Raw genomic sequence first — 26,132 nt, 5'->3', positions numbered from 1 at the left:
ATTATTAATTATTCAGTATATCATAGGAGAAATTTGGCCATCCTTAAATTTTATGAAAATATTGCACGTTACAGCTATTATAGTCGGATTACATAATGATTAAATTTTATATAATAATTACATAATAATAACATAATGATTAAATTTTATAGATTTAGAGAATGCCAACTTTTATGGAGAAGTGAAACATATGGCAAAGATATTGTAGATTATTTTTGTTTTAATAAAATTCAAATAAATATAACTTAAACTGTTAAATAATTTTGGAGATATGATATTTTGGCCACATAATCAAGTAGATATTGCATATTTCAATATAGTCCAATTTGTAAATGCACTTACAAACATTCTTTAGACTTACGTTTCAAAATATGTTTCTAAGTAGTTCCGTATATTAATATATTGAAAAGTTTAAGTTGAACTCCTTACAAAACATACAACAAGTGTAATGAAACTGTTTCGAAAACCCTTCAGTGCTGGATTGTTAGAATAATTTTGATCTGAAGAGGCATATACACTGACTAATTAAACTGCAAACTCGAAACCATCCACTTACAACAGGATAAGGAATCTCTCAAATGCTTAGATATTATGGCAATTACATCTGTTAACTACACTGCAATATCAATTTCAAACGCGTGAAGGACTATAAGTGGTTCTTATAATTTTCAGTTTTAAGTATCAGCAGCAATTTTAGCTAAAACGCTTTTATTTCTAAATAACTTTGCAGTATAATTTTAGAATAAATTAAAACATACGTTGTGCCTTTCAGAAGTTGCTTTACTTAGTTGAAGATAACGTGTTTTTAAAGATCCAATATAAGGTAAGAATAATTTTGGAATATTTTAATGTTTTAATATTAAGAATTTTAATTAAAAAAAATTGAAGAACAGTTATTGATTAACGAACCGACTATATAATATAAAATAAATCATTTATATATTTTATTGGTTTATAAGTCATATAGTTATTTATATTGTAGCGACCGTCAGATGTTTCGAATTTTCCCGCAATTATCAGCAGCCCACAGATCTACTCGAGGCGTTGCACATACCTGAAGTTAGCACCCACGGTGAGGTGGCAACAAGTGGTACTGACAGAGGGTACGACGTGGCAACCTCGGGTGGTGAAGCTAGGGGATGACGCGACGCCTCGATGTTCTTTCCGTTCCCGACTCTGAGAGTGATCAGACGTGCCACTGTTCTTAACATCTGAAGGTAACTCTGCCACGTGCATTTCTTTATTTTTATATTCATATAGTGTGAACTTGTTTAGTGTATAATATCTGGTTTAGTGTTTAATATCGGGTTTAATGTTTAATATCGGCTCGTCAAAAATTAATATTTCTTCCGCATATAATTATAATCCCTTTGTACTAAAATAAATCATCGAAGATATTGTCTTTATCTAACCGCACCTGTACCCTAAATTGGTGACCCCGACGTGCGACATCGTGTTATATTCCACATTTCGTATTTTTTTTTCTGGTTTATTTTCGATTCTTGAAGGTTTAGTTATTTTTTTTGGTTTGCGACGCCATTTTGTTGTTTGTTTATTCGTTGTAAAGCATCATGTCGGCTTCAAACGTCAGATTGCCTGCGTTCAATCCGAACGATCCAGAGATGTGGTTCCTGCAGGTCGAGTGGACCTTGAAACACGCAGGGATAACCACGAGTGCCGAAAAGTTTGAGATCGTAGGGGCAGCACTGGACCCCATCTATACTCAGGAGGTGCGCGGCCTCTTATTTAATCCCCCACCGGAAGCTGAAGATCCATTCAGCAAATTAAAAGAGGCGCTTCGAGAATGCTTAGGGTTGTCAATCCAGAACCGGACACGGCAACTCCTCGAACGGGAAGAAATCGGTGACCGCACCCCGTCCCAGTTTCTCCGTCGGTTACAGTCATTAGCAGGGGACGCAGCGGGCCAGGATATCATTAAAGTAATATGGATGAGCCAACTAGACCCCATTACCCGAGCTAGTATCGCGGCGCAGCAAGGGAGCACCAAGCTGGAAGACCTGGCGAAAATCGCTGACAACATCAAAGACTCCATAGGCTCGTGGCGGCCAGCAGGCGGTACGGCACCGACGAATAATTCAGGGAGCCAATTGGCGGAGGAGTTCGCGCGGTTGAGGCTGCAGATTCACGGGCTGCAAGCCAAAGTTGACGAGGTAGCAGAGCACCAACGCGCGTCGTTCCGTACCCGGGCATCGTCGCGCTCGTCAAGTCGTGGCCGATCGTCATCGCGCTCTTCAAGTCGCGACCGGTCTCGGGTTCGCGGTGGCGAGCTCTATGATGGTTTGTGCTGGTATCATTACAATTACGCCAAAAGGGCACGGAGGTGCAGACCGGGGTGCCGTTACGATAGAAGCCCAAGCGCGAATGCGGGAAACCAGCCGGGCGGTCACTAATGGCGGCAAGTGACGGCCATCATATCGCGCGCCGCCTGTTCGTCAAAGATCGGAACAGCAACCAGGAATTCCTGGTGGATACAGGAGCGGATTTGTGCGTGTTTCCGCGGCGGTTGGTGAACGGACATCGGAAAAAAACGAACTACGATCTGACTGCGGCGAACGGCAGTATCATAGCGACGTATGGTTTTAAGACAATGACGTTAAACCTCGGTTTACGACGCGATTTTCCATGGAGTTTCGTTATCGCGGATGTGTCGCGGCCTATTATCGGGGTTGATTTTATTGTTCATTACGACCTCTTAGTTGATCTGCGAAATAGGAAATTGGTGGACCGGAATACGCGCATGACTGTCAACGGGAGACAACCGCAGTACGAAAATGTCGCGAGTATAAAACTCATAAACAACAGTTCGCGATATCACGACATCCTTCAGAAGTTCCCGGAAATCACTCGACCCGATGGAGCGTGTAAAACGGCCGCCGTAAAACACGCGACGGTACACCATATAAACACGACTCCCGGACCTTCAGTAGCTGCGAAACCACGACGCCTGGCTCCAGACCGACTAAGAGACGCCAAGAGGGAATTCGAGACCATGTTGAAACTAGGATTATGCCGCCCGTCACAGAGTAGCTGGTCTTCTCCGTTACACATGGTCCCCAAAAAAGGCGACGAATGGCGTCCTTGCGGCGATTACAGAGCGCTCAACGCACGCACCATCCCAGACCGATACCCTGTTAAGCACATTGAAGACTTTACACAGACACTCCACGGGAAAAAGGTATTTTCAACCATCGACCTAGTCAGAGCATACCATCAAATACCCGTGGCGCCCGAAGATGTCCCGAAAACCGCCATTACAACTCCTTTCGGGTTGTATGAATTTACCGTCATGGGTTTCGGTCTTCGAAATGCAGCACAGACCTTTCAACGGTTCATCGACGAGGTACTTTTGGGACTTGATTTTTGCTATGCCTACATCGACGACATCCTGGTGGCATCAACAACAGAGGAGGAACATCGGCAACATCTTCAAACTCTGTTCGAGCGTCTGCAGCAATATGGCATGGTGATCAATCCCAGTAAATGCTGTTTTGGACTAGCCGAAGTTCACTTCCTCGGATATCGGGTCTCAGAAAAAGGGACCGAGCCGCTCCCAGACAAGGTGGTTGCTATACGGGAGTTTGGACGGCCAGAAACGGCTAGAGGGTTAAGACAATTTCTGGGTATGATTAATTTTTATCGGAGATTTATACCCAGAGCAGCCAGAACCCAAGCACCGCTCAACGAACTCCTGAAGAACAACATCAAAGGAAAGACACCGATTAAGTGGGATGATGCAACAGAAAAAGCATTCGAGGAATGCAAAGATCAGCTTTCCCGAGCAACCTTACTGGCACATCCAGAACCAGGGGCAGAAATATCACTGGTATGCGACGCTTCAGACTACTGCATTGGAGCCGCCCTACAACAACGCGCAGGAGACCATTGGAAACCGCTTGGTTTCTTTTCAAGAAAACTTAACCAAGCGGAGTGTAAATACAGTGCGTACGATCGTGAATTACTAGCGATCTACAGTGCTGTGCAGCGGTTTCGTCATATGATAGAGGGACGCCACTTCACGATACTAACGGACCACAAACCGCTGACATTCGCATTCCGTCAGAAGACCGACAAATGTTCTCCGCGCCAGTTCCGGCATCTCGATTTCATTAGTCAGTTCACCACAGACATTCAACATATCTCCGGGCAGGATAATATCGTAGCTGACGCACTTTCCCGCATCGATGAGATTACATCACCAACAGTCAATTTCGAGGCCTTAGCAGCATCCCAGGAACGAGACGAGGAGTTACGGAGTTATTTGGAAAATGATAACACGGGCTTGGACATGCGAAGAGTTCTCATCCCCGGCTCAACTACAGCGGTATACTGCGATGTCAAGACACCAACCGCTAGACCATTTCTAACAAAAGCTTTCCGCAGGGCAGCCTTCAGCGCAATTCATGGGCTGTCACATCCTGGAGTCAGAGCATCAGTACGGCTAATGAAGGAACGGTTCGTATGGCCATCCATCGATAATGATTGTCGCACCTGGGCCCGCGCTTGTATCCAGTGCCAGCAAGCTAAGATCACCAGACACGTCTCTTCTGCGATCGGCACCTTTCAAATGCCATCTCGCCGATTCGAACATGTCCACATAGATTTGGTGGTAATGCCGTATTCCCAAGGTTACAGGTATTGCCTGACGTGCGTCGACCGTTTCTCTCGGTGGCCGGAGGCGATTCCCCTACCAGACCAGGAAGCAGAGACCGTAGCAAGGGCCTTCTACAGCAACTGGGTCGCGCGGTTCGGTGTTCCACTTCGGATTACTACAGATCAGGGCAGACAATTCGAATCTCGACTCTTCCGTTGCCTTAATCATCTCATGGGAACTATGCACCTGCGGACAACGGCCTACCACCCAGCTGCCAACGGTATGGTCGAACGCCTACACCGTCAATTAAAATCCGCGATCAAGTGCCTCCAACCTGACCGCTGGACGGAAGCCCTCCCAACCGCCTTGCTGGGCATTCGTTCTTCGTGGAAGGAGGATCTGCAATCCACTACAGCAGAGATGGTTTACGGCGAACCATTACGGCTGCCAGGCGAATTCCTGGTAACCAACACTAAGGAGGTAGACAACTCCGTCGAGTTCGTGCGCAGTTTACGAAGGCAATTCGAGTTGTTGCGACCAGTGGAAGGAACAAGACACGGCGACAACAAGATTTTCGTCTTCAAAGACCTTGCCACAGCTACGCACGTCTTCGTACGTCACGACAGCCCCAAAACGCCACTGCAAATGCCCTACGATGGACCGTACGAAGTAATTTCTCGCAGTGAAAAAGTCTTCATACTTTTAATGCGAGGAAAACAAGTCCCGGTGTCGATCGATAGATTGAAACCAGCATACTGTATCAACGACAACCTCAGACCACGAGAAAGCGATCTAGATGATGACGGAATAGTGATCGTGGCGACGCAACAAAATCCAGACCCCCATTCCCCTCCACAACTGAGACGATCAGCAAGACGGGTTCGATTTCCCGATCGATATCAGGCGGGGTATCCATAATCAACCCAGGTAGAAATGTCTAATGGTACAGTTTATGGGTGTAGGGTCCTTTTGTCCAGATAATAGTTTTTTTTGTTGTTTGTTTGTTTTTTATTAATCACAAATTAGGATTACGCAATTAGAATTATCGCTAGGATGTCATTCTTTTAATATTACTTTTGTATTAGGTGACATATATCGCTCATCCGGTAGATATAGATAGATGTAAGTTAGATGTTGTTTTATTTGTATCGAGATTTTTATTAGGTTAATACAGTATTACGTAGGTAATATATGTAAGGTATTAGGGTACGTTTGTAGGTAATTGTATATTTGTATTCGTATATGTAATCTGTATAATCATTGTCGGTAAAATTCTGGTGGGGGAGTACTGTAGCGACCGTCAGATGTTTCGAATTTTCCCGCAATTATCAGCAGCCCACAGATCTACTCGAGGCGTTGCACATACCTGAAGTTAGCACCCACGGTGAGGTGGCAACAAGTGGTACTGACAGAGGGTACGACGTGGCAACCTCAGGTGGTGAAGCTAGGGGATGACGCGACGCCTCGATGTTCTTTCCGTTCCCGACTCTGAGAGTGATCAGACGTGCCACTGTTCTTAACATCTGAAGGTAACTCTGCCACGTGCATTTCTTTATTTTTATATTCATATAGTGTGAACTTGTTTAGTGTATAATATCTGGTTTAGTGTTTAATATCGGGTTTAATGTTTAATATCGGCTCGTCAAAAATTAATATTTCTTCCGCATATAATTATAATCCCTTTGTACTAAAATAAATCATCGAAGATATTGTCTTTATCTAACCGCACCTGTACCCTAAAATATATTATTATATTACTTCTTAGATTTTGTGAATAATTTGATACCTCGATTTTGCCTGATTTACTTGAATTGATGTGAATTTTTAATTTATTAATTCTGAAGTTAATAAACCGTTATTGTTTTTTTATATATTACTGTAATAAAAAATGCTTTTTCACCTTAACGCAAACAGTTTATTTGTTCTCAAATTTATTTCGTGTTCCCCAAACTAATCCAATTAGAGTGTAGTGGCATTAGCAAGAAGATAGTCCTCTTACTGCTGTTTAAAAATTCGATCACTTGAGACAAAATTAACACAAGACGCGTTTTTTTGCATGTATTTTGTATACCAGTAGCAAATTATAATGAATATTGTTGCTAATATAAGTTTATCTTTCTCTTATAATTGTAATTGATTATTTAAACGGATAATTTGGAACTTTAACATAAAATTGAACGCGGCATAAAAATCATAAGATTTGATTAAGTTAAATAAATTTTTGCCACTCTTCAATAATTCTTTTACCTTTATTGGCGATTTAATGTTAATATAGTAGAAATATTGTGTTCAAACGCAAATTGTGCGTTTGAAGTACTAAAATCAAGATCTAATTTTATTTTTTTTCTCTTTTTTTATTTCTTTTATTTTTTTTAACAACAATTTATGAAGACAAGAAAAATTTTGCCAAGAAAACAATTTGACGTTGGAAATTTTGGAATTTGAAAATATGGAAATTGCTTCGAAGTTACTCGAAGCATTCCTTGATGTAGGTTAGAGAAGTTCGGACGAAACTATCACAGTTCAACCTGTCACCTAAATTGGATTGAAGATGCTCAAGGTACCATTACAAACATCCATGTTTCGAAAACTGTTCGTGGATTCCTGACACAGCGTTCTAGTTCAGAGTGTAATGGCCACCAAAGGTGGACTCAAGTTACCGTGAATTAACTTACGGTTAGAAAGGCCGTTTGCAGTAGCTCAGTAGCTCAACATTGAATTGACAGACACCAAAAATTGAGAAACCATTTCATACAAGCTATATGTCCATTATATGATTTTGGGACATAGGGAAAATAGTTTTCGAGTAAAAAAATAGATTTGTCTTAAACCCTACATGTTTTATGATGTATATACTTCATACATTCAACACACACTACAATAATCGGGTTGCTGGTATAAAACATAGAACATTTAATTAAGGTGAAAATATGCCATTAGAAATAGTAGCTCTTTAGCTTGAGCTACAAATTGACAGCTTGCACCCTGCTGCGTATTATTTAAACATGGTTCTTTATAGTTCCTTGGGGAATTTAAATTAAGTATTGATAGTGCTACAAATTAACTAGAAGTTACTTTCTGTACTTCAATCTGGATTTTATAAATGTTCCATGTACGAATTTTGCAAGGGATGCCTTCCGATAATACAATGCATGTAATTTGAATTACAAATTTTTTTGTTAATATAATTTATTTTTTATATATGCTTATGCATTTTATACGTCAGTATACATTTCTAAAATAAAAGTTAGTAATAACACTTATAGACTATATAAAAATTCCATTGGTTTAGTTCGCTTCAATCTACTGATTTTCTTTGAATTTAGTTATATTGCTTTTAGGTTGATGCAACTTACAACATTTCTTTCAAGTTTTAGAGCGAAATCTTCGATAACTTCATAGATTTTTAACAGGCTTTAGTATTAAGTAATTCATCAATCTGCTTCATCTTAGATCAAGTTGGGAGTATTTTCCAACTAATCAGTACAGCTGATATGCTCTTATTTTTATCTAAAATGACGTTATATTACACGTAGATATTTTTTGTTTATAGATTTTTGAAGATTGTCGGTCTAACAAATATGATATATCATTAATCCTCATAGTTTAATGACGGATATAACTCTAACTGTCATTCACTTATGAAATGCTATATAGATAGTTTTCAATCTTCATATAAATCTATTATAGATGTATATATACTACTTATTCTATACCATTATTATACTATTATGATTATGAATTGATATTTTTATATACAGTCCGCGTTTTGGCAATTCGGATCATTTTTAAAAGTGGATACGAACTTTTAACAACCATTCATATGGAACAATGAACCTAGAACAAAAAATGTCTGCAGTTGTATTGATCAAGCAACTTTTTCATTTACTCCATGACAGACGATGCTTTTTAACATATCAAACGAGATGGTGAATAAAAGAGGATTAAAATACGCATTTTTCAGAAGCGAAATGTTCGGATGTCTAACGCGAAATGAAGCATACGGAGTTCGTCATAAATATTTTATTTTATCGAGAAGTGTTTGAGCTTTAGTTATAAATGCTAATGCATTGTCTTGTAGCGAGGTGAACATTAATATTAACGCGGAGGGTTGGTACCGAAAGGAAAAAGGTGGCAAATAAAAAATTCAGAATTTTTAAAGCCGGTAATATGGCATTACGAATACGTGTTACGATATAATGCGCGTAATGATAAGAACAAGCGATATGTGATATGGAATAAACGCAATATTTCTGTTAGGAAAATAAAAATATTATAAGTTAATATATATATTTTAACTTTAATTTGTATATGTATATATAATAGTTAATATTACTCAAAAATACTTTGAGTTTTAGTCTTGGAATCACCTTATTGCTATTAAAGTTTTTATCTATGTATGCTATTTTACGATAAGATATAGAGACTATCTGGTATGGAATATATTTCTAAAATAATATTGAGATTATATATCTGTTTTTTAACAAATTGGGTTTATCTAGACTGTATCTACTGCGTATCGTGGTCTCTACGATACAGTCTACAGCATTAAGTCTACCGATTAGGCAGTGACTAACTTGGAAATTATCTTATTAGACATCTAGTATGGTTGAGGTCTTAACAAGCATTTTTGTTGGCGTAGCTAGGATGGTAATATTACAGTAATATGAAGACCGTCTGGTTGCCTGGACGATTCGGCTATGTAGTCGCGTGCTTGGTGCCAACGTGGTGCAATCCTTAAATTAATCGGCATATGAAAAAAGTCCTCAGTGTTAAAGTTATCCACTGACGAATGGAAATTAGAGTTAAATAAGCAGAAAAATGTTGCATAAGAATCCGTTTTACTATTTTCTGTGCGCCAAAATTAACTTATCCCCAGAGCTATTAATATAATGCATTTGTCAGTTACAAAATAAACTTTAAATCAATAAGGTTACTAGAAAGATGGAATATATATACAAAAAGAAACCTAATTAATTAAATATTCAAATACGGAAAATATATTATATTAGTAACATTAGTATTTAAATAGTTAACATACTTAAATAATGATTGAATCATTATTTATTACGTAACTCTGTCCAAATCAAAATTACTTTTAGACAATCACAGATGAGTTTTATGTTTTCAGTTCAGATAATATTGCATCTGTAAATTACTTATAGAGAATGTTTTGTATATTGGTAACTCGGAATGACGTCTAAGTAACTAAATATAATGTATTTTGCAGATGTAAAAATTTAATATATTTCTGTTAATTTTATATATTTCAACATTCGAATGCCCCTGAATTCACTGAACATTCACTGCTATTTACTACTGAACGACCATATATTCACAAAATATAAAAAAAACTATTAATTAAATTGAGGAGTAAGAGAAACTGAGGAGAGATCTAGTTTAAGAATTCATGTGAGAACTTAATATGTTAAAGCATGCCTAAATACAGATATTGTAAAGTTCTTGAGGAAGTATTGCATTTGCATGGGCTGGTATACGTTTGTAAGGCCATTATTAAAATAAACTTCGAAAGAACAATCTCTGTATTTTATTTATACACATATTACCAGGTAATTTAGACAAAAGAGTTTAAGAAAATCAAGCATTCACTATCAAATGTATATAATTTTAATCTTTTTTGTGTTACAGTTACTATGAAATATATAAACTGAATATTTTGGTATGTATATCAAATACATCTCCATCTCGTATTTTGATTTGTCTTGGCCATAATAAGGTAATTGATTTCAATAATATTATTCTCACAAATTCCAAATCGCAATGTACTATTAATAGGTATTAATTAGAATTATTATCCGCATTTATTAATTATTTCGCTAACTGTTTTTACTGACAGTGTTCTTACTTAAGGATCCTTAGTATTCTACCATATCTCAAGGTTAGTGCGTCTGGAATAATCACTCAATTTAATTTTATAGAATTTCTACAGTATGTTCAAAGTTATTTTGTGCATACAATATCTAAATTTCTGACGTCATGACGTCAAAACGTCGCAATGTTGCGGCATCAACTCAGAGTTTTAGTTCAGCTTGGCTTTGACATACAACGAAATTCTAATTTAAATAAAATATTTGAACAAAAATGTTATCAAATATAATTTATTTTAACATTATAGGGCATCTAAAAACTACAGTTAATTATACAGCCACAATAGTTTATAGCTTAGAGTTATACCCTCTAATCACAATTGCTTTCAAGAATTCTGCACTCGTCTGACAGGCTCGTTTACGCTAATCAGACAGCATTGTGTCTGTTTTTGACTAGAATAAAATCAGAAGGAAAATATTGTTTGATTCTGAAATGAATTTACAAATTGCGACAGGCAATACATTAAACATCTTGATGACTCAGGACAAATTTAGGTTATCTGCTTTGAAAATCCCCAGTTCAATATTTTAGTAGCATAAAACCAACTTTTTTAACTGTGAGCTATAAAAGAAGCTAAACAACACATTTTGCAACAAAAATACACTATTTTACAAAATTTAATGCTATAACGCTAATAAGTACTCGAATAAATAATACAACGCTTTTAAAAATCGTAAGATAAAAAAGTTTTATTTATGATTAATGACAAAGACGAAAAACGATAAAAATCTTCTGGCTGGAATTTATAAACCCTAAAGCGGTATTTAAACAGCGAACTGAGGGTTTTTTACCGGTCTCCAGATGTTTGCCCAGGTTCTCGAGAGTCCCGTCTCCCAAATAATCATCTTATAATTACGATAGCAGGCCTGCGTTTCCTGCAATCTCAATTACTTAACCGATGACCGCCTGCCGTTCCTCCCGCTCCGTTGTTTGCCCACGTCTTCTTCTTATGTCTTAAGCGCCCCGTTTGCGACCGAAAGAAAGATTTCTATTTGCTTGCCTCTTCAATCTTTTACTCATTTTCGAGAAACTTCAGCCGAAAAACCATTTCAATTTGTTTCCACTCTTTTTAGCGCAGATTCAGATAAAAATTATTGCTCCATATCTATTTGAGCTATTGAAGGATTTATCGATAATGAATTTAAAAATATTATTTTAAACTTCATTTTTCAATATAAAATTAGAACAATTTATTACTAAACTTATTATTATCAAGCATCTTGTGATTAAAAATTAGTACAATGTAGAAACCGTTATTCGTTCTGAACTAATTTTGCTGCATACAATTCTCAACTAAAAATATAGCTTGAATATTGTCATCGTTTGCTTTTTTTTCTCATTCCAGAATGACCAGCTAGAATCTAATGGTCTGTTGCTGATGTCGCTTCGGGAACTGGATAGTGAAGTGTGTTGGGGACGACAGAGGCCGTGGGTTACGACTGGGATTATCGTATTTGGTTATCTACCAAGGTTTGTTGAAGGGTAGGAATTTCATCAAGATATTGTCGTGTTCTAAGGCATCTAGGGGGAACCTTACATAGCGAATGTTCTCTTGAGGAACTCTCGCATGAATTCTTCCTGAACGGGATGCCTGATTCGATTGTTGATGTTCCTCATAAACCATAGGGCATTGAGCAACGCGCGGACTTTTAAGAATGGAGCACTTGAAGTAGTTTAAGTTGTCTCTCAGGGATGTACCTTTACCACACCTGTGCTCCGAAGAGGCAGATTGGACGGAGTAGCATTTTATCGAATACTAGTTGCTTCTGGGGACTGGGAGTTTACTTTTTCCGCAGAGGAGTGGGAAGAGTAGAGTGTATGCTGAATTTGGGCTGACTATTGAAATCTGCGGTCGAACTGCAGACCAAGATATGATACCCCCTGGAGCCAGAGGAAAATCATAATCGTTTCATCGTTTGCGCGTTTCTGTTCGCTTGAAAACCTATTCGTCTGATTTATTTTCTTCTTTTAACAAATTTTACATAAGCTCAAACATCAACTACGTTTTGTTTCTCTAAAGAGCAGATAAAAGCCAAGTAAAAGAAGGTTTAAACTACACGTTATTCCATAATCCAAATTAAGGAAATCGCGTATTATTGATGTAAATTAAATTTGAAAGATTGTGGTATATAAAAAATAGCAGAGCAGAAAGGTACTTGTTAGTCTGAAAACATTTTTAAATTAAGTTATAATTAGAGATACTGATTTATCAAAACATGATAAAGTCCAATTGGATTTTTGGGGTAGGTGGTTAGTAGTGGTAGATTAAGTAGGTAGTTGCGCTGAGTCATTAAATTGAGTAATATTTAATTGCTGCTAAACTAAAATTCTTCCATTGATTATCGATAATTATATCTTGCAATCAAAGAAGAACTACACATAAAATATAAAGGAAATATATTGAATTATATTATCATAAACGCAATGCATTTAAAAGAAGCGCACAGGAAATCAAAAAATTGTAGGAAACTAATATATTTGTATGAATTTAATAGAAGCAAAAACAAAAATAACTGTATTTATTGAAAATTATTATTTAATAACCCTAAGATTTATCATCGAAATTTTGATACATAATTACTCATAATTTGATTAAAAGCTGATCTTGTTTATTAAATTTACTCTAATTAAAGTTGACTGTAAATAAATGTATACGAATAATATGTAGTAAAATTGAAATAACTACAATTTCAGAATTACTTACAGAAAGATTGGATCTATATCTCTCAACCTAATATGGTAAAATTGCATTATTAAAGTTGCATCAGCACAATTATGTCTCCACAAAACATTTTTTCAGTTTTGACATTTGAACTAATTTACCTACTAATTGTGCATGAAGTACAAAAACAGTAAGAAAAGCAGTATAAGAATAATTTTGTAAGAAAGTCCCTAGGCAAAATGGTGTATCCGTTAACCCTTTTATGTCCCTTTGGTTGTTTAATTTGAATAAATCAGAGCGAATTCCACCAAACACTTTTAAAAACTTATAACGGTACTTTTCATCGTATTTGTCAATCTCAAGTGTCAGATTTGTTCTCAACAATTTAAAAGCGGTTTTGATGCCAATGGAAAATATCGATCTGGAAAACCAAGAAAGGAAACAGTACAATTGCAAAACTTATTGGGTGAAAATCCAGCTAAAATTTTGAAAGAATTTTAAGGCAGTTTAGGAGTTGAATCAATTGTTTGAAAACTTTTGCATGCGTAAGGCGAAATCCAAAAATAGGTCGAACTCTTTCAATGTTGTGGTTTTATTGCTCGCTAGACAAAAAAGAAAGGGTCTCTCTGGCGACGAAAGTTGACCTAATACGAAAATCTCAAGTACGAAAAGTTATGAGTTAATCTGGTAGACTCTTGCACGACTACGTTAGGTCCAAGATGACAGAAACTTTGAAGGTTGCAGCCTAGCCAAGACTTCTAATTATCATTTATTCAGACTGATGCGGTATTGTTTGTGTTACTTGTGGTTTAAAAAAGCTGAAGAAAAATGGAAAAGAGGTGTAGAATATTATGAAAAATATTTTGATTAATATATACTGTATTGAATTTTCCTAATAACTGTTTTTTAATGTGAAAACATTATTAGAATATATGGTTTTAACTTAAAAATTGGTGAACACATTGAATTTAACAAGACGTAGTAGATACTCGAAAGGCCGTTTTGTACCAAAACACGGGATTGAAAGTATAAATCAAACTAAATAATCACAGTGTATCATTAAAACTTGAAATTGGTACGTTTGAATAAAGCATTATAAAACATTGTCGAAACAGTAAAAATACTATCAAGTGATTTACGACCTGGGAATCTTCGATTTAATCTTATTATTTATTGATCTTTCTGATTATTTATTATAATCGATAACGCATGATTTGCTTGAGTAGCTCTTTAGATGACGATTTATATAAATGTATTTATATAAGAATATTGAAAATTTAAGGAAGCAGAATTATTTTGGTGTAATATCTGCATGGTGAACGAAAATGAGAAAAGTAGTAACTTGCGATGTACAATATATCATTTTGAATAAAAAAATTAAGTTCGTTTCTTACAATAGTTTTTGACCAAAATATGTTTAGCAATTGTACATTTACTGAAGAGATAAATAAACTAAAATATAATAAGTTATGATAAAAAAATATTAATAAAAACTAAACTACGCCTACAGTAGTTAAACTGTGGTAGTAAATTATTTTATTAAGCTCTATACGAGCCTGTAAATTGAAACTGCACGAGAGCAACAGCAGAGAAAAAGCATTTTATATCTGAGCTTTTATTCCTTATCGCTGCTTGTCTGATACTGCGATCTTATTGTGTTACTTTATACGGCTTTTTACGTCCTGAGAAGTGTGTGACATATTGAATCAATGGAGAATAGTGTATTCGCATAAATCGTAATTTGACAATTTAGGAACTGCATTCCAAATTCTTTTCTTTTTTCATTAGTACATTTTGTGTTTCAAGTTTTGGAAATTATGGCTCTAATTATTTAGCTATAAAAACTTAAAATAATATTAAGATATATAAGATAAAATATATGTGCTTCCGCTCTGTGTGTTAACTTAATGGCGATTAATGTTCATTAAGGAAATAAAGTATTACATTCATTCCTCTGAAACAAATCTTCAATTAAACAAGGTATTTTATTAATGAAACGTTTTAATGGTAAAAAATTTATTAGTTTATTTGATTAAATTTTAATCCTTTTGGTCATTTATCCTGAAAACTAAAGCTGTTTTTATTATGCGTTACTTAAATGTTAATTTCTTTGGAAATGTTGCTCCTTGGGTAATTCAGTCAAGATTAGAATATTTCATATGGACAATTAAGTTTCATTTTTCATTAATAATTTTTATAAATTCTGCTTCCGTTTAGCTTCCTATTTAGATTCCGTATATATCAGGGATTTGTATGTAATTTGATCATTTTCTCAATTTAAGAAGATAGAAAATTTGATACGATACATATTAACCAAAACACGTAACATGATTTTTTAATTTTAACTTTTCCTTTCTGGCAACATGGCGATAAAATGTTAAGATAGTGATGTTAGTGTGGCAACGATCCAATTATTGATCGAATTTCGCACTTATTTAGTGAGTATAATCGAAGCGGCAGAATTTAACCTTCAAGCTGCAACAGCATATCCTTCCCGCCTTTGACTTTGTATCTGTTACTGACTATTGCTGATGTTTTTACAGCAATACGTGATTCATTTTATTCAACTAGAATCGATAATTACACTTACCTTCCATTTTACCATCACTTTCCCGCCTCTTGGATCTTTAAACGTCTGGAAACAACTTATTTTTAATTTCTAAGCTCTCTAAAAATTATTTGAGAATTGAAATTGTTTTGGAATTCCAGGGCGTTGTTTGTTATTGCTAACAAAGTCGTTACTTTCAAATCATTGCAACCAAAGTCTCTAAAAGTGCGTGATGGGCTTCAGCAGCAGATTTCCTGAAATCAAGAAGCAATGTAAAGAAGGAATACAATGATTAGTATTATGGATATTATTGCGGAGATATTTCAGAACTATCGAATTTAACACTTAAGTTACATGTAAACAGCTAACATTGCTGTTTCATTTAGAATATCAATTTTATTTAACCATTATTTGATCTGCGTGATACGCTTAATGCCCGGCTTTATAGCGATATTGCTTCAACAGTCGCGAGTTAAAATTCTGTTAAGGAGCTGGTTGAAACTGAATATTTTCTGAGATTGTTTCTAGGTTGGACTTTGGTTAGATTTGCAATTGGTAGGTTTTTTGAGGAATATGGGTGTAGTCCATAGATAGTCAAGCACTAGGTTCTATTAAAAATAAGACATATTGAGGTAAAAAATACTTTAAAAGTGTGATAATAACAACTGTTAACTATTTTAATACAATTATCAATGTATAATTAATTTTCGATAAAATCATCAATTCGGACTAAACATTCTGCGTATATGACCTCTCACACCTGAAATGATGAGTGATTGTTAAGGTCATGGATTAAATTTATTTTTAACTGGTTTTTTGGGAATTACTGTCTGAGATACGAATGCATAATTAGGATTTATCAATATGATTTTGAGTTTATATAGCAGCAGTAAAATTTAAATTTTAATAGTAGATTTTATATAAGAATTAGATCAGTAACAACGGAAATTGGTGCGTAACAAGAACAACTGGGAACGCGGCCGTTATTATGCAAAATAAAAGGAGGGAAAAATAGTACTGAATAAGCAATTTTCGTTCGCATAAGACGTTGAAATCAAATCATTTTTATAGGGGCACATGTGATGTTGTTATTAGTTTAGGAAATGATTTCGTTCTCGAAAACGCTTGCGAAGTAAATAAGCCGAAACAGATGCCGAAATAAGAGTTGGGTGAGGAGGAAGGGGAGGAGTCATGCGACGTCTTTCTTTCTCTGTAGTTTTTTGACGTTCGATTTCGAGGGGGGCGGTACGAATTTACTTTTCATAAATTGAAATGCGTACGAAAATTTGATTTCATTCTTTCTGGGTTGGTTTCTTTTCGTTCGTGTTGTATTTGACTTAAATCAGTACGATATTAGATTACGTAGCGATGAAAGGATAATGCCGTCTAGTAAATAATTTCTTAAATCACGAGCAAAAATGTATATATAAAATAATGAATAAATAAAATTTGATTTCTCGTAGAAATCCTAGAAGTCTGTCTGTATTTTGTCCTGTTAAGGCATTTCTAAAATTTTGCAGCCCATACTTAGTTTTAATCAGGGTGAACCATGGACAGTCGTGCAGTATGTGTTAGAGTGAAATAGGGACACGGTGACAAAACTCATAGTGAGCAGGTGGGCTCGAAGTAATAAAGTGACCATGCGAGAAAGGACAGTGGCCCAATCTTGGTCATCCCAAAGTAATGACGAAGGGAAGGAACGCGAAGAGAGGAGAAAAAATTAGATTTAACCTCAAACAACCTGTTGTGATTAGCTTCCTGGGCCTAACGACGTTGTACCTCGTTATATGTGAAACAAGAAACGAATGGGTATGGACAAACTTGTCCTGATCCCATTCAGATACAGGGTGCGGATGATTGGCAGTGAGTGGGTGACCCGGGGATGGTTGAACTTCTGTTCTAGAAAATATTCTAGAGCATTTTGGGAGTTTATCAGAATTAGCCATTCTTTGAAGGATTGTGTTGTAATGTAGGATAAAGCTTTGAATATTGTTAAGAGTTCAGTAGTCAATACTGAACCCCGTTCAGGAAGCTTGAAACGGAATGCCCGGTTGTCCACCACAAATACACTGCCAAGCGTGCTGCGAGATTTGGAGCCATCGGTATATATGTGCTTGCAGCCAGGGTAAGAGTGGAGATGTTCACAGAATAAGATAAGGATAATGTTCTCTTTCATAAAATTGACATAAAGATATGTTTATGAAGGGGGTAGTGAAGGTCCAAGGGGGAAAATTGGGGTAGTGGACAAGGAGGGGATGCACCAAGCTATTTCCAGCCCTGGAAAGAAGATCAGCGATTATATGAGAGGTACGAGTGGAGTAGATATGGATAAGATGGTCCAGGACCGGTGAATGACTCCAAGTGGCGGTCAGATTTAAGGAAGATGGTAGAGCAAGCGATCTCACAGCGAACTTCAGTGAAAGTAAATCCCTTCGAAAAGAAAGTGGCGGGGTTGATGTAAGTACTCAGCGATTTTCGAAGTGTAGTATTTTGAGTGGCATCTAGGGATTTGAGGTAAGTTGAAGCAGTAGTGGCAAAGAGTAGGGAGCCATAGTCTAGCTTAGGAAGGATTATGAAGGAATATATTTTAAGTAATGTTTCCTGGTCTGCACCTGTGTGCCGATAAGATAGCCAACGCAGCATTTGCATGTTTCTGGACTAGCGAGTTTTAAGTTCGTTGATGTGATGCTTCTAGTCGAGCGAGTCCCAGGAACCTTATACGATCAACAGTTTTGATTGGAGTATCATAAAGAGAGAATAAATGGACGAGGGTACAGTTACGCCTCCAACAGACTTATAGATATTTTGAAGGAGAGATAAGGAATCCGGTGGAGAAGGATAGAGAGGATTTAATATTTAACGTAGCCTAGTAGTAACTTCAGCCTAGTAATAACGTACATCAGTAGATGTGACTTGAAATGTTATTATTTATATTTTTAGTTATGAATAATTATAAACATAAATTAAAATTACTGATATCCTGATTGATATTTGGACCATCCATTTGCCTGAACCACTGCGTCACCATAATGAGACATATTTTCTACCTGCATCCATTCTGCTTTTTGAAGCTTTTATGCATATAATTGCATCTTTATATTAACTCTACTTACGTCTTTTTAAATATTCTTTCAAATTAATTTGATTAAAATATTATTGAATAAGTCTTCGATCTAATACATATACAATATTGATTATTAAGGACAGATTATTAAGGACTATGAAGATAGCCACGAAAAGTGAAATTAAATCGAATTGCGAGTAATAATGATCTGTAGATAACTACGTAGGTCAAAATGGAAAGCACTATGAACCACAAAAGTTATGCATTGTATTTGGTTGGCCTAAAAGCGCTCATATTTTATGAAATGTTAAAAGCTGGTGTTGTCTTCGCCTTAGAATTGGTGATAATGAAAGCAAAGAAAATTCTTGCGCATTAAATTTGTGATTAGTTAATAACAAATGTGGCAAACATTTACGGAGTATTACTTTACCATAAACAGTCACTACATATTTCAATATTTCAATACCACTATTTATTACTATTTTTGGTAAATGTGTACTCAACCTTAGAATACGATTCGATACTAATTTACTATAGTACTTGTACATACTTATATCATATTTGACATATACGCCATTTTTTTACACATTCATTCATGCATTATACGTGAATTTTATCGGAACGACTACCTAATTTTGCATGAAATACAAATTGTGGTAAAGAATTAAATCGTCAATGCCATGAAATTACCCTCAATGTTTATTATATTATATATTCCAATCGTTGCTTCATTGTAGTATCATAATATTGATCATATTCTATATTTCCTCACTATATAGACTTACCTCGGACTTCCACAAATATTTGCAATTCAAAATTAGCTATAACGGTTTAGCTGTTCTTGAGTTTTTGCGAGACTAACAGTAATTAATTTTTATATATAATGGCAAACAATCTCCCGTATCTAACATTTGGAAGAATTTTACAACAAAATTCAGAAAAGTGCTTCGAGTTAATAATATTTATTTTCAATGTTAAATGTTATATAGATGTTATGTTTAAATTACTTGCCTAGCACTTAGAAAGTGTCCCAAACCATTATGATTCTCAAACCAGGGAAAAGGTTAGAAGACGTTTCCTCATATCGTCCTATAAGCCTGTTACTTGTGATATTCAAGGTTTTCGAGAAACTTTACAACTGTCGCTCAAATATCAAAAAAGTAATCAAAGACGACGGACATATTATTCCAGAACACCAATTTGGTTTCCGTAACAAGCACGGAACATTAGAGTAAATTTACAGATTGCTCAATTAAATAAATAAAATCTTAAACGAAAAAAATGCCCGGCTGCATTTCTTAATATGTCTCAAGATTTTGATAAGGTGTGGTACATTATAATTTAAATTATGGCGAAAAATTTTCTGCCACATCTGGATTTTCAACTACTAAAGCCATGTCTCACAGAAAGTCATTTTATTATGAAACAGAGTGACGAATACACTAAACTACATTCAATATATTCAGATATTCCGCAGCACAGTGTCCTTGGCCCATTGTAATATCTCCTGTATACAGCTAACGTACCGACCTCAAACACCACTACTGTGGCAATATATGCTGACGATACGGCAATTTGATCATCTCTCAAGGATCCGGTATCAGCTATAAGGGAATTCATTTGTGGTTGAAAACATGACGCATCAAGAAGGATGATACAAAATTTACTTATCTGACGTTTACCCTGCGTAAAAGGACTTCTCCGGTAAATATTAATGATCAGATAATGTTAAACATCTGGAAATGCATCTGGATCGACTCTTAAATTGGAAGAAACATGTACTAATAAAGCGTAAACAACTTGAACTTAAACTGAACCAGATATATTGTCTCACAGGGCGTTGATAAAAATTATCTTTAGATAATAAGCTAATATTACTGTCTAAGTAAATTCTTTGGCCCATATGGATATATGGTATCGATCTGTCGAATAGAAGGACCTAGAAAATCCAACATAGCCATTAAAATATTTCACAATAAAGTACAACGTGTCATCGTTGATGACCCTTTATGGGAGTGATGTCCTAATTCAGCGAGATATCCCATTGGAAACCAAAACGAGTGATCTGAATGTGAGAACGAGTGATGATGAACGAGAACGAGAAACGAGTGATGATGATCTGAAGTGCCAGTATGAAACACTTTGAAAGAGTGTTGGTGCACATGAATGCACTCGCCAAACAATTAAATTTACGTGATGAAGTGAAGTGCGTAGGTTAAAAACTTTATTACCATCCGACCTGATTAATAGACAAACAATAATTTTAGAATAACATAGAAAAGCAATTAAATTAAGTATAATACTAGTTTATAATTTGCATAGAAGATCACTTGTTGTAGCGATCTTTTACAAATCATTGAATAACATAATTATACACAAAATATTTAGTGTTGTATTCCATAACAGAATGATATAGAATCTACAATAGATATAAATTATATTTATCAGCCCGATGTAGCTGTAAATCTGATTTCGGCAATAGAAGTTTCACAGAATTTAACAACTTTAATCGTAAAAAGCTGGAATTGATGATATTTCGACTTGGTTATTAAAAGAGCTGCCACGAAAAGCAATAATCATGTTGACATATATATTCATTGCCTGTTTGAGAAAGAAGCATGTTCTGGACTGTCTTAATGTTCCTCGAATAATTATGCTTTAAAAATCAGAAAAACCGGCAGAACAAGTTGGATCTTACAGGCCTATTTCGCTGCTACCTGCGATATCAAAGTTATTTTAGAAATATACTGTTGGAACGTATTAAACCATTTATAGAAAACCAGAATTCCAGTTTGGATTTCGAAATCACCACTCGATAATCGAGGAAGTGCACAGAGTGACAGCTGTGAAGAGGCATTCGAAGAAAATAAATATTTTCCTGCAATATTCCTGAACGTCTCACAAGCTTTTGACCAAATGTGGCATTTGGATTAACCTACAAAATGACCAAATTGCTACAGCGGAATTACTGTCGACTGCTGGAATCATATCTTTTCTGTCGAAAACTTAGAGTCTCACATGAAGGGGCATTCTCAACATTTAAACCTATTGGGGCTGGAGTTCCACAGGGTAGTGTCTTGGGACCACTTCTATTTCTGCTCTATACTGCTGATATCCCAACAACAGAAGAAACAGTAATTGGAACATTTGAGGACGATACAGTTATAATCGCAAAAGATGTATGTCTAAGGCCGTAGAAAGAGTACAAAGTGCGGCCAACAAAATTTACAAATGGACTAGAGACTGGAAAATACATCTTAATAGCTCCAAATCTGTTCATGTTAATTTTTCCTTGCGGCGAAATAACTAAAACCTAATTATATCACTTGATGGATGCCCGATTCCCCAAGTAGAATCACTTAAATACCATGTTAGACAAAAAGCAGATCAGCTTGGCTCAATGTCAATAGCATCAAACCAACTAGTAGTCCAAGATATCCAAAACAAAGTTCTACGATTAATTACCAATGCTTGTCGCTACGTAACCAACGAAGAACTACATGGAGACCTCGAAAGCAAATAGATACACGAAGTGAGCCAAGATTTCGCGTGAAAACATGAATTAAGATTGCTAAATCACACCAAGGTGGAAGCAATAGAGCTACTGGACAATATGCAGAAAATCAAAAGATTGAACCGAATCATACCATACGAACTTGTTTAGTGTATAAGTGTATTTTTAACTTTAGCTTAAGTAGTTTTAGTAGATTAGTTTTATTTTAATTTGGGAAATACATACTGATGCTTTAATCCCGTACTCGCATAGCTTGTGTACTAATGCAAGTACAACAGAACGGTAGTTAAGTTAATTTGTAAATTAAAATTATGCTGAGCATATCTAATATAGGATGTAAAATTTTTGATGTAAGATTTTAATTGAAAATAAACTGTATAACATGAATCTCATCAAATACTTATTGCCCAGTTGGTAGATTGTGAAATGTTTTTATATATGTATACATTGTGAATAATTTAGGTTTCTTAATAATTACTAGAATAATTACTAGTCCGATAAAAAATATTTTTCTCTGCTGAAAAGGTAAAGATGAAAAGTTTTATAGAAAAAGACAAATAATTAATCAAGCTTCGTCCATCGTGGATTTATTCAGAACTGTCGATTGTTAAAAAACGACGAAGCAAAAGCAATTTGAAATTTGAAACCACCTGCATCCAAGAGGAGCAAAAAATAAATCGTAAACGAACGAAAAAAGAAAGGAACTAAAAAGCAATCTCAACATTGCCAGTTCCGTTTCTATTGTGATCCGTTTTGTAAAAAGGGGTTCGTTTCAGCGGAGTCCAATTAAAAATGAAATTTTATTAAAATTCCGAACCATAGAGTGCGCGCTCGCCAAAGAAAAAAACGTAAAAAGTCTTTGATTTTGATTTTAATTATGTCCTACCTGACGAATTTTATCATTAATTTTTATGAAAACCTTTTATTATGCCGGATGAGGTTCATTTTAATAACTTTGCTTCTTGTTTTGGCTACGAATGTATTCAATACGTTTATTGTTATGACTTGTTATGGAAACTTTTGTTTAACATATTCGTGTGCAGCCCATATTAATTATACCAACTCTTTTGTATATCTGTTCTTTTAGGTGTATTTTTAGGTATTAACTTAAGATTTTAACATTTTGGTATAATGTTACTGTTGCGTTCTAAAAGCATTTTCATAAGAGCTTTATTTCATACGTAACAATAGTTTGCTTAAAAATATTAATGTAATAAGGTAAAGAAAATATTAATGCCAGTTTAGACCTCTTCTTCAGAATTTTACTAGTATTCAGCAGAAAGTTAGATTGAGAACATTGCATAAAAATTAAAAAATTGACTGTTATCACGGAGAGTAATAAGACATGGTTGCAGTTTAGTACTTTTAAAATTAGTTTTTTACTACTTTCATTTGAGCTATTTACAAGCAAGACAAGTGCAGGGTAAATAAATCAGTATATACATCCACATTAATATTAAATTAGACAAACTTTTTCATTGTATTATAGTAAGATTTTACTTAGAAATATTTGTGTTTTGGTTCGCTTCAATCTTCTAATTTCCTGTGCTTTGTCATATCGTGAGCTGCTTCTACATTGATGTTATTTGTCTGACTGCGTAGGATTACCAACCGATTAGATGGCTGACTGCAAGTTCAAATTTGTACCCCATAAGTCTAAATAGTCTTTATTCGAACTAATAAATCAATCCCTTTGATATTAGGTTAAATCGAAGGTATTTTACGACTAACCAAAGAGTTGCTTGATTCTGAGTTTGATCTGCTCTTTTTTCTGTCTAGCATGATGTTTCTAATTTGACCTACCATCAGTATGTTTGTCTTTCACTGCAACGCAAAATCGACATTGACAGATTAAACTGCGTTTTCCAGTCTTTAGTCCGTTTGTATATCTTGTTGTTTTTCTACAGTATGTACTAGCTAGATATTTAGATTCAGATATATTTAGGTAGTAGAGTAAGATATTGGCCAGTCCTAAGACACTATTAAACTCCATTCGAAATAGGTTTAACTGTTTGAAAATACCAATTCGTTTTTCGAATTGATACGACTCTAGCAATTGACAATCATTTTAGAGCAATAATTTGCTTATCGTATAGCTCAGTCCGCACTACCAAATCCTTCATTATATTATATTGCTTTGGTTCAGATATCTTTTGAATAAACACTATTACTCTATACGCTTGGCCACAAAAGAAAATTTGCTGCTTATTTGCAACATTAAAACATTCCTAGGCATGATGATTGTTTTTTGACCAAGTTCTTTTAATAACCCATATAACATATTCCACAAATCTTTTTAGGATTGGGATTGTTAGCTGTTGCTAACTGTTCTCTCATTTATCATATCCTAAATTTCGAGCCGGTACAGTTTAGTAATGATGAAGCTTCCTGGCAAGTTCGTGTAGAACTATATCAGTTTTGATACTTTGGATGTCCTTTTTGTTCAGTAAAGTCATTGGTTTTGGCTTCAAAAATCTAATAAACTTACTATAATAATAGTATATCAGTTATGCATGTTTCCCAAAAATTATAAATTTATACTACATGTCAGGATAGTTATATTATATAACTAAAATCATAAAGTAATACTTATTTCTCACGGGGAGATTGTTGATGTTTTAGGAGATTAAGTGGAAGATGGATTTTTTCCATCTTCAATCAATTTTCCTTAGTAATTTTTTTGCGTAACTGATTTTTTTTCTCAACAATTTCTGATTATTTCCTCTAAACTCTTAATTACGTATAGCGAAATTGTATTCATATATTAATAAGTACACTAAATTATTATTATTTTATTAATGTTGTAATGTTATGTTATTAAATGAGCTACTATTTACTTTATAATTAGTTTCTTGTTAATTCTAAATAATTTTTAGGAACAAAAAAAGGAAACCAATATGGAAAAATAAGGTAATTGAAACTTAAAAATAAAAATAAAAAGGGCCTAACAAGGTAATTTATTTTTATCCGACTTATGGTTTTTTTTTTGCTCAGGCGATTTTTATGGTATAGAGTGATTTTTTTGTCCAGGAAATATAGGATTGGTGAGGTTTAAATAACATTCCGTAAATAACGTATCAAAGTTTAATTGATAGTCAATTCTAGATAAAAATATCGTTTGGTAATCAAAATAAATGTTTTCTCAAAGCTGCCTTATAGAGAAGCTAAAATCTGGACTTTGTTAACGTGAATATTGTGGCCAACATCCAGCTAAAGCCAACTGAATTGTGTATCTATATTACACATATCGTTGCTCTTCTTTTATTCTTGTACATCTCGTTTAAATGTCTCCTATGTAGACTTTCACCCATTCACAGGAGACCCTGTACACATCTGGAACCGCCTAAAACATCTTCATGTGTGGTCATTCTACTGTTGTTCTATTGTTATTTGAAGACATTTGAAAACACTCTTTCCTTGAATATTTAGTGAATATTATTTAGGCCTGTGTATCTATTTCAATCGTATTGAATGAGTTCGCATTCTTGTAGTAAATGATTAATGAAGCTGTAGCGACCTTGAGGCATGTCAAATTTTACATCAAGGAATAACGGTCTACAAAATACCCAGAAATATAATCCAAGATGAACACGGGCGGGGTGCCAGCAGCGCCAACTAGTACACGATAACGAATACCTGGCAACCCCGAGACGTTTATCTGGGATATTATTGAGGGGTACTTTCGATTATTCAGTCACTGACAATAGTGCAGTTCGGATATGCCACACCTTTTTCATCTATTATATTTTATACATTTTATATTACATCAATAAAAAACGGTCACACCATATAAACAACCACTATTTCATCGAGTCATATATGTTACCCTAAAGTGGTGACCCC

The 26,132-nt window shown here is 35.1% G+C and overlaps 1 protein-coding gene across 1 annotated transcript; it reads left to right on the top strand.

Moving 5' to 3' along the window:
* Positions 1-1,571: 1,571 nt before the first annotated feature.
* Positions 1,572-2,411, top strand: LOC143190854 (uncharacterized). The gene has a single exon (XM_076395423.1). It carries the CDS (start codon positions 1,572-1,574, stop codon positions 2,409-2,411), a length of 840 nt encoding a protein of 279 aa, XP_076251538.1.
* The last annotated feature ends 23,721 nt before the right edge of the window (positions 2,412-26,132 follow it).

Source organism: Rhynchophorus ferrugineus, unplaced genomic scaffold (genome assembly GCF_030347505.1).
Source record: "Rhynchophorus ferrugineus isolate W39M unplaced genomic scaffold, kcgeb_rfMv2 rfM2, whole genome shotgun sequence".
NCBI lineage: Eukaryota > Metazoa > Arthropoda > Insecta > Coleoptera > Curculionidae > Rhynchophorus > Rhynchophorus ferrugineus.
The sequence above is the reverse complement of the archived record's forward strand: the minus strand, read 5'-3'. Positions and strand labels throughout refer to the sequence as shown.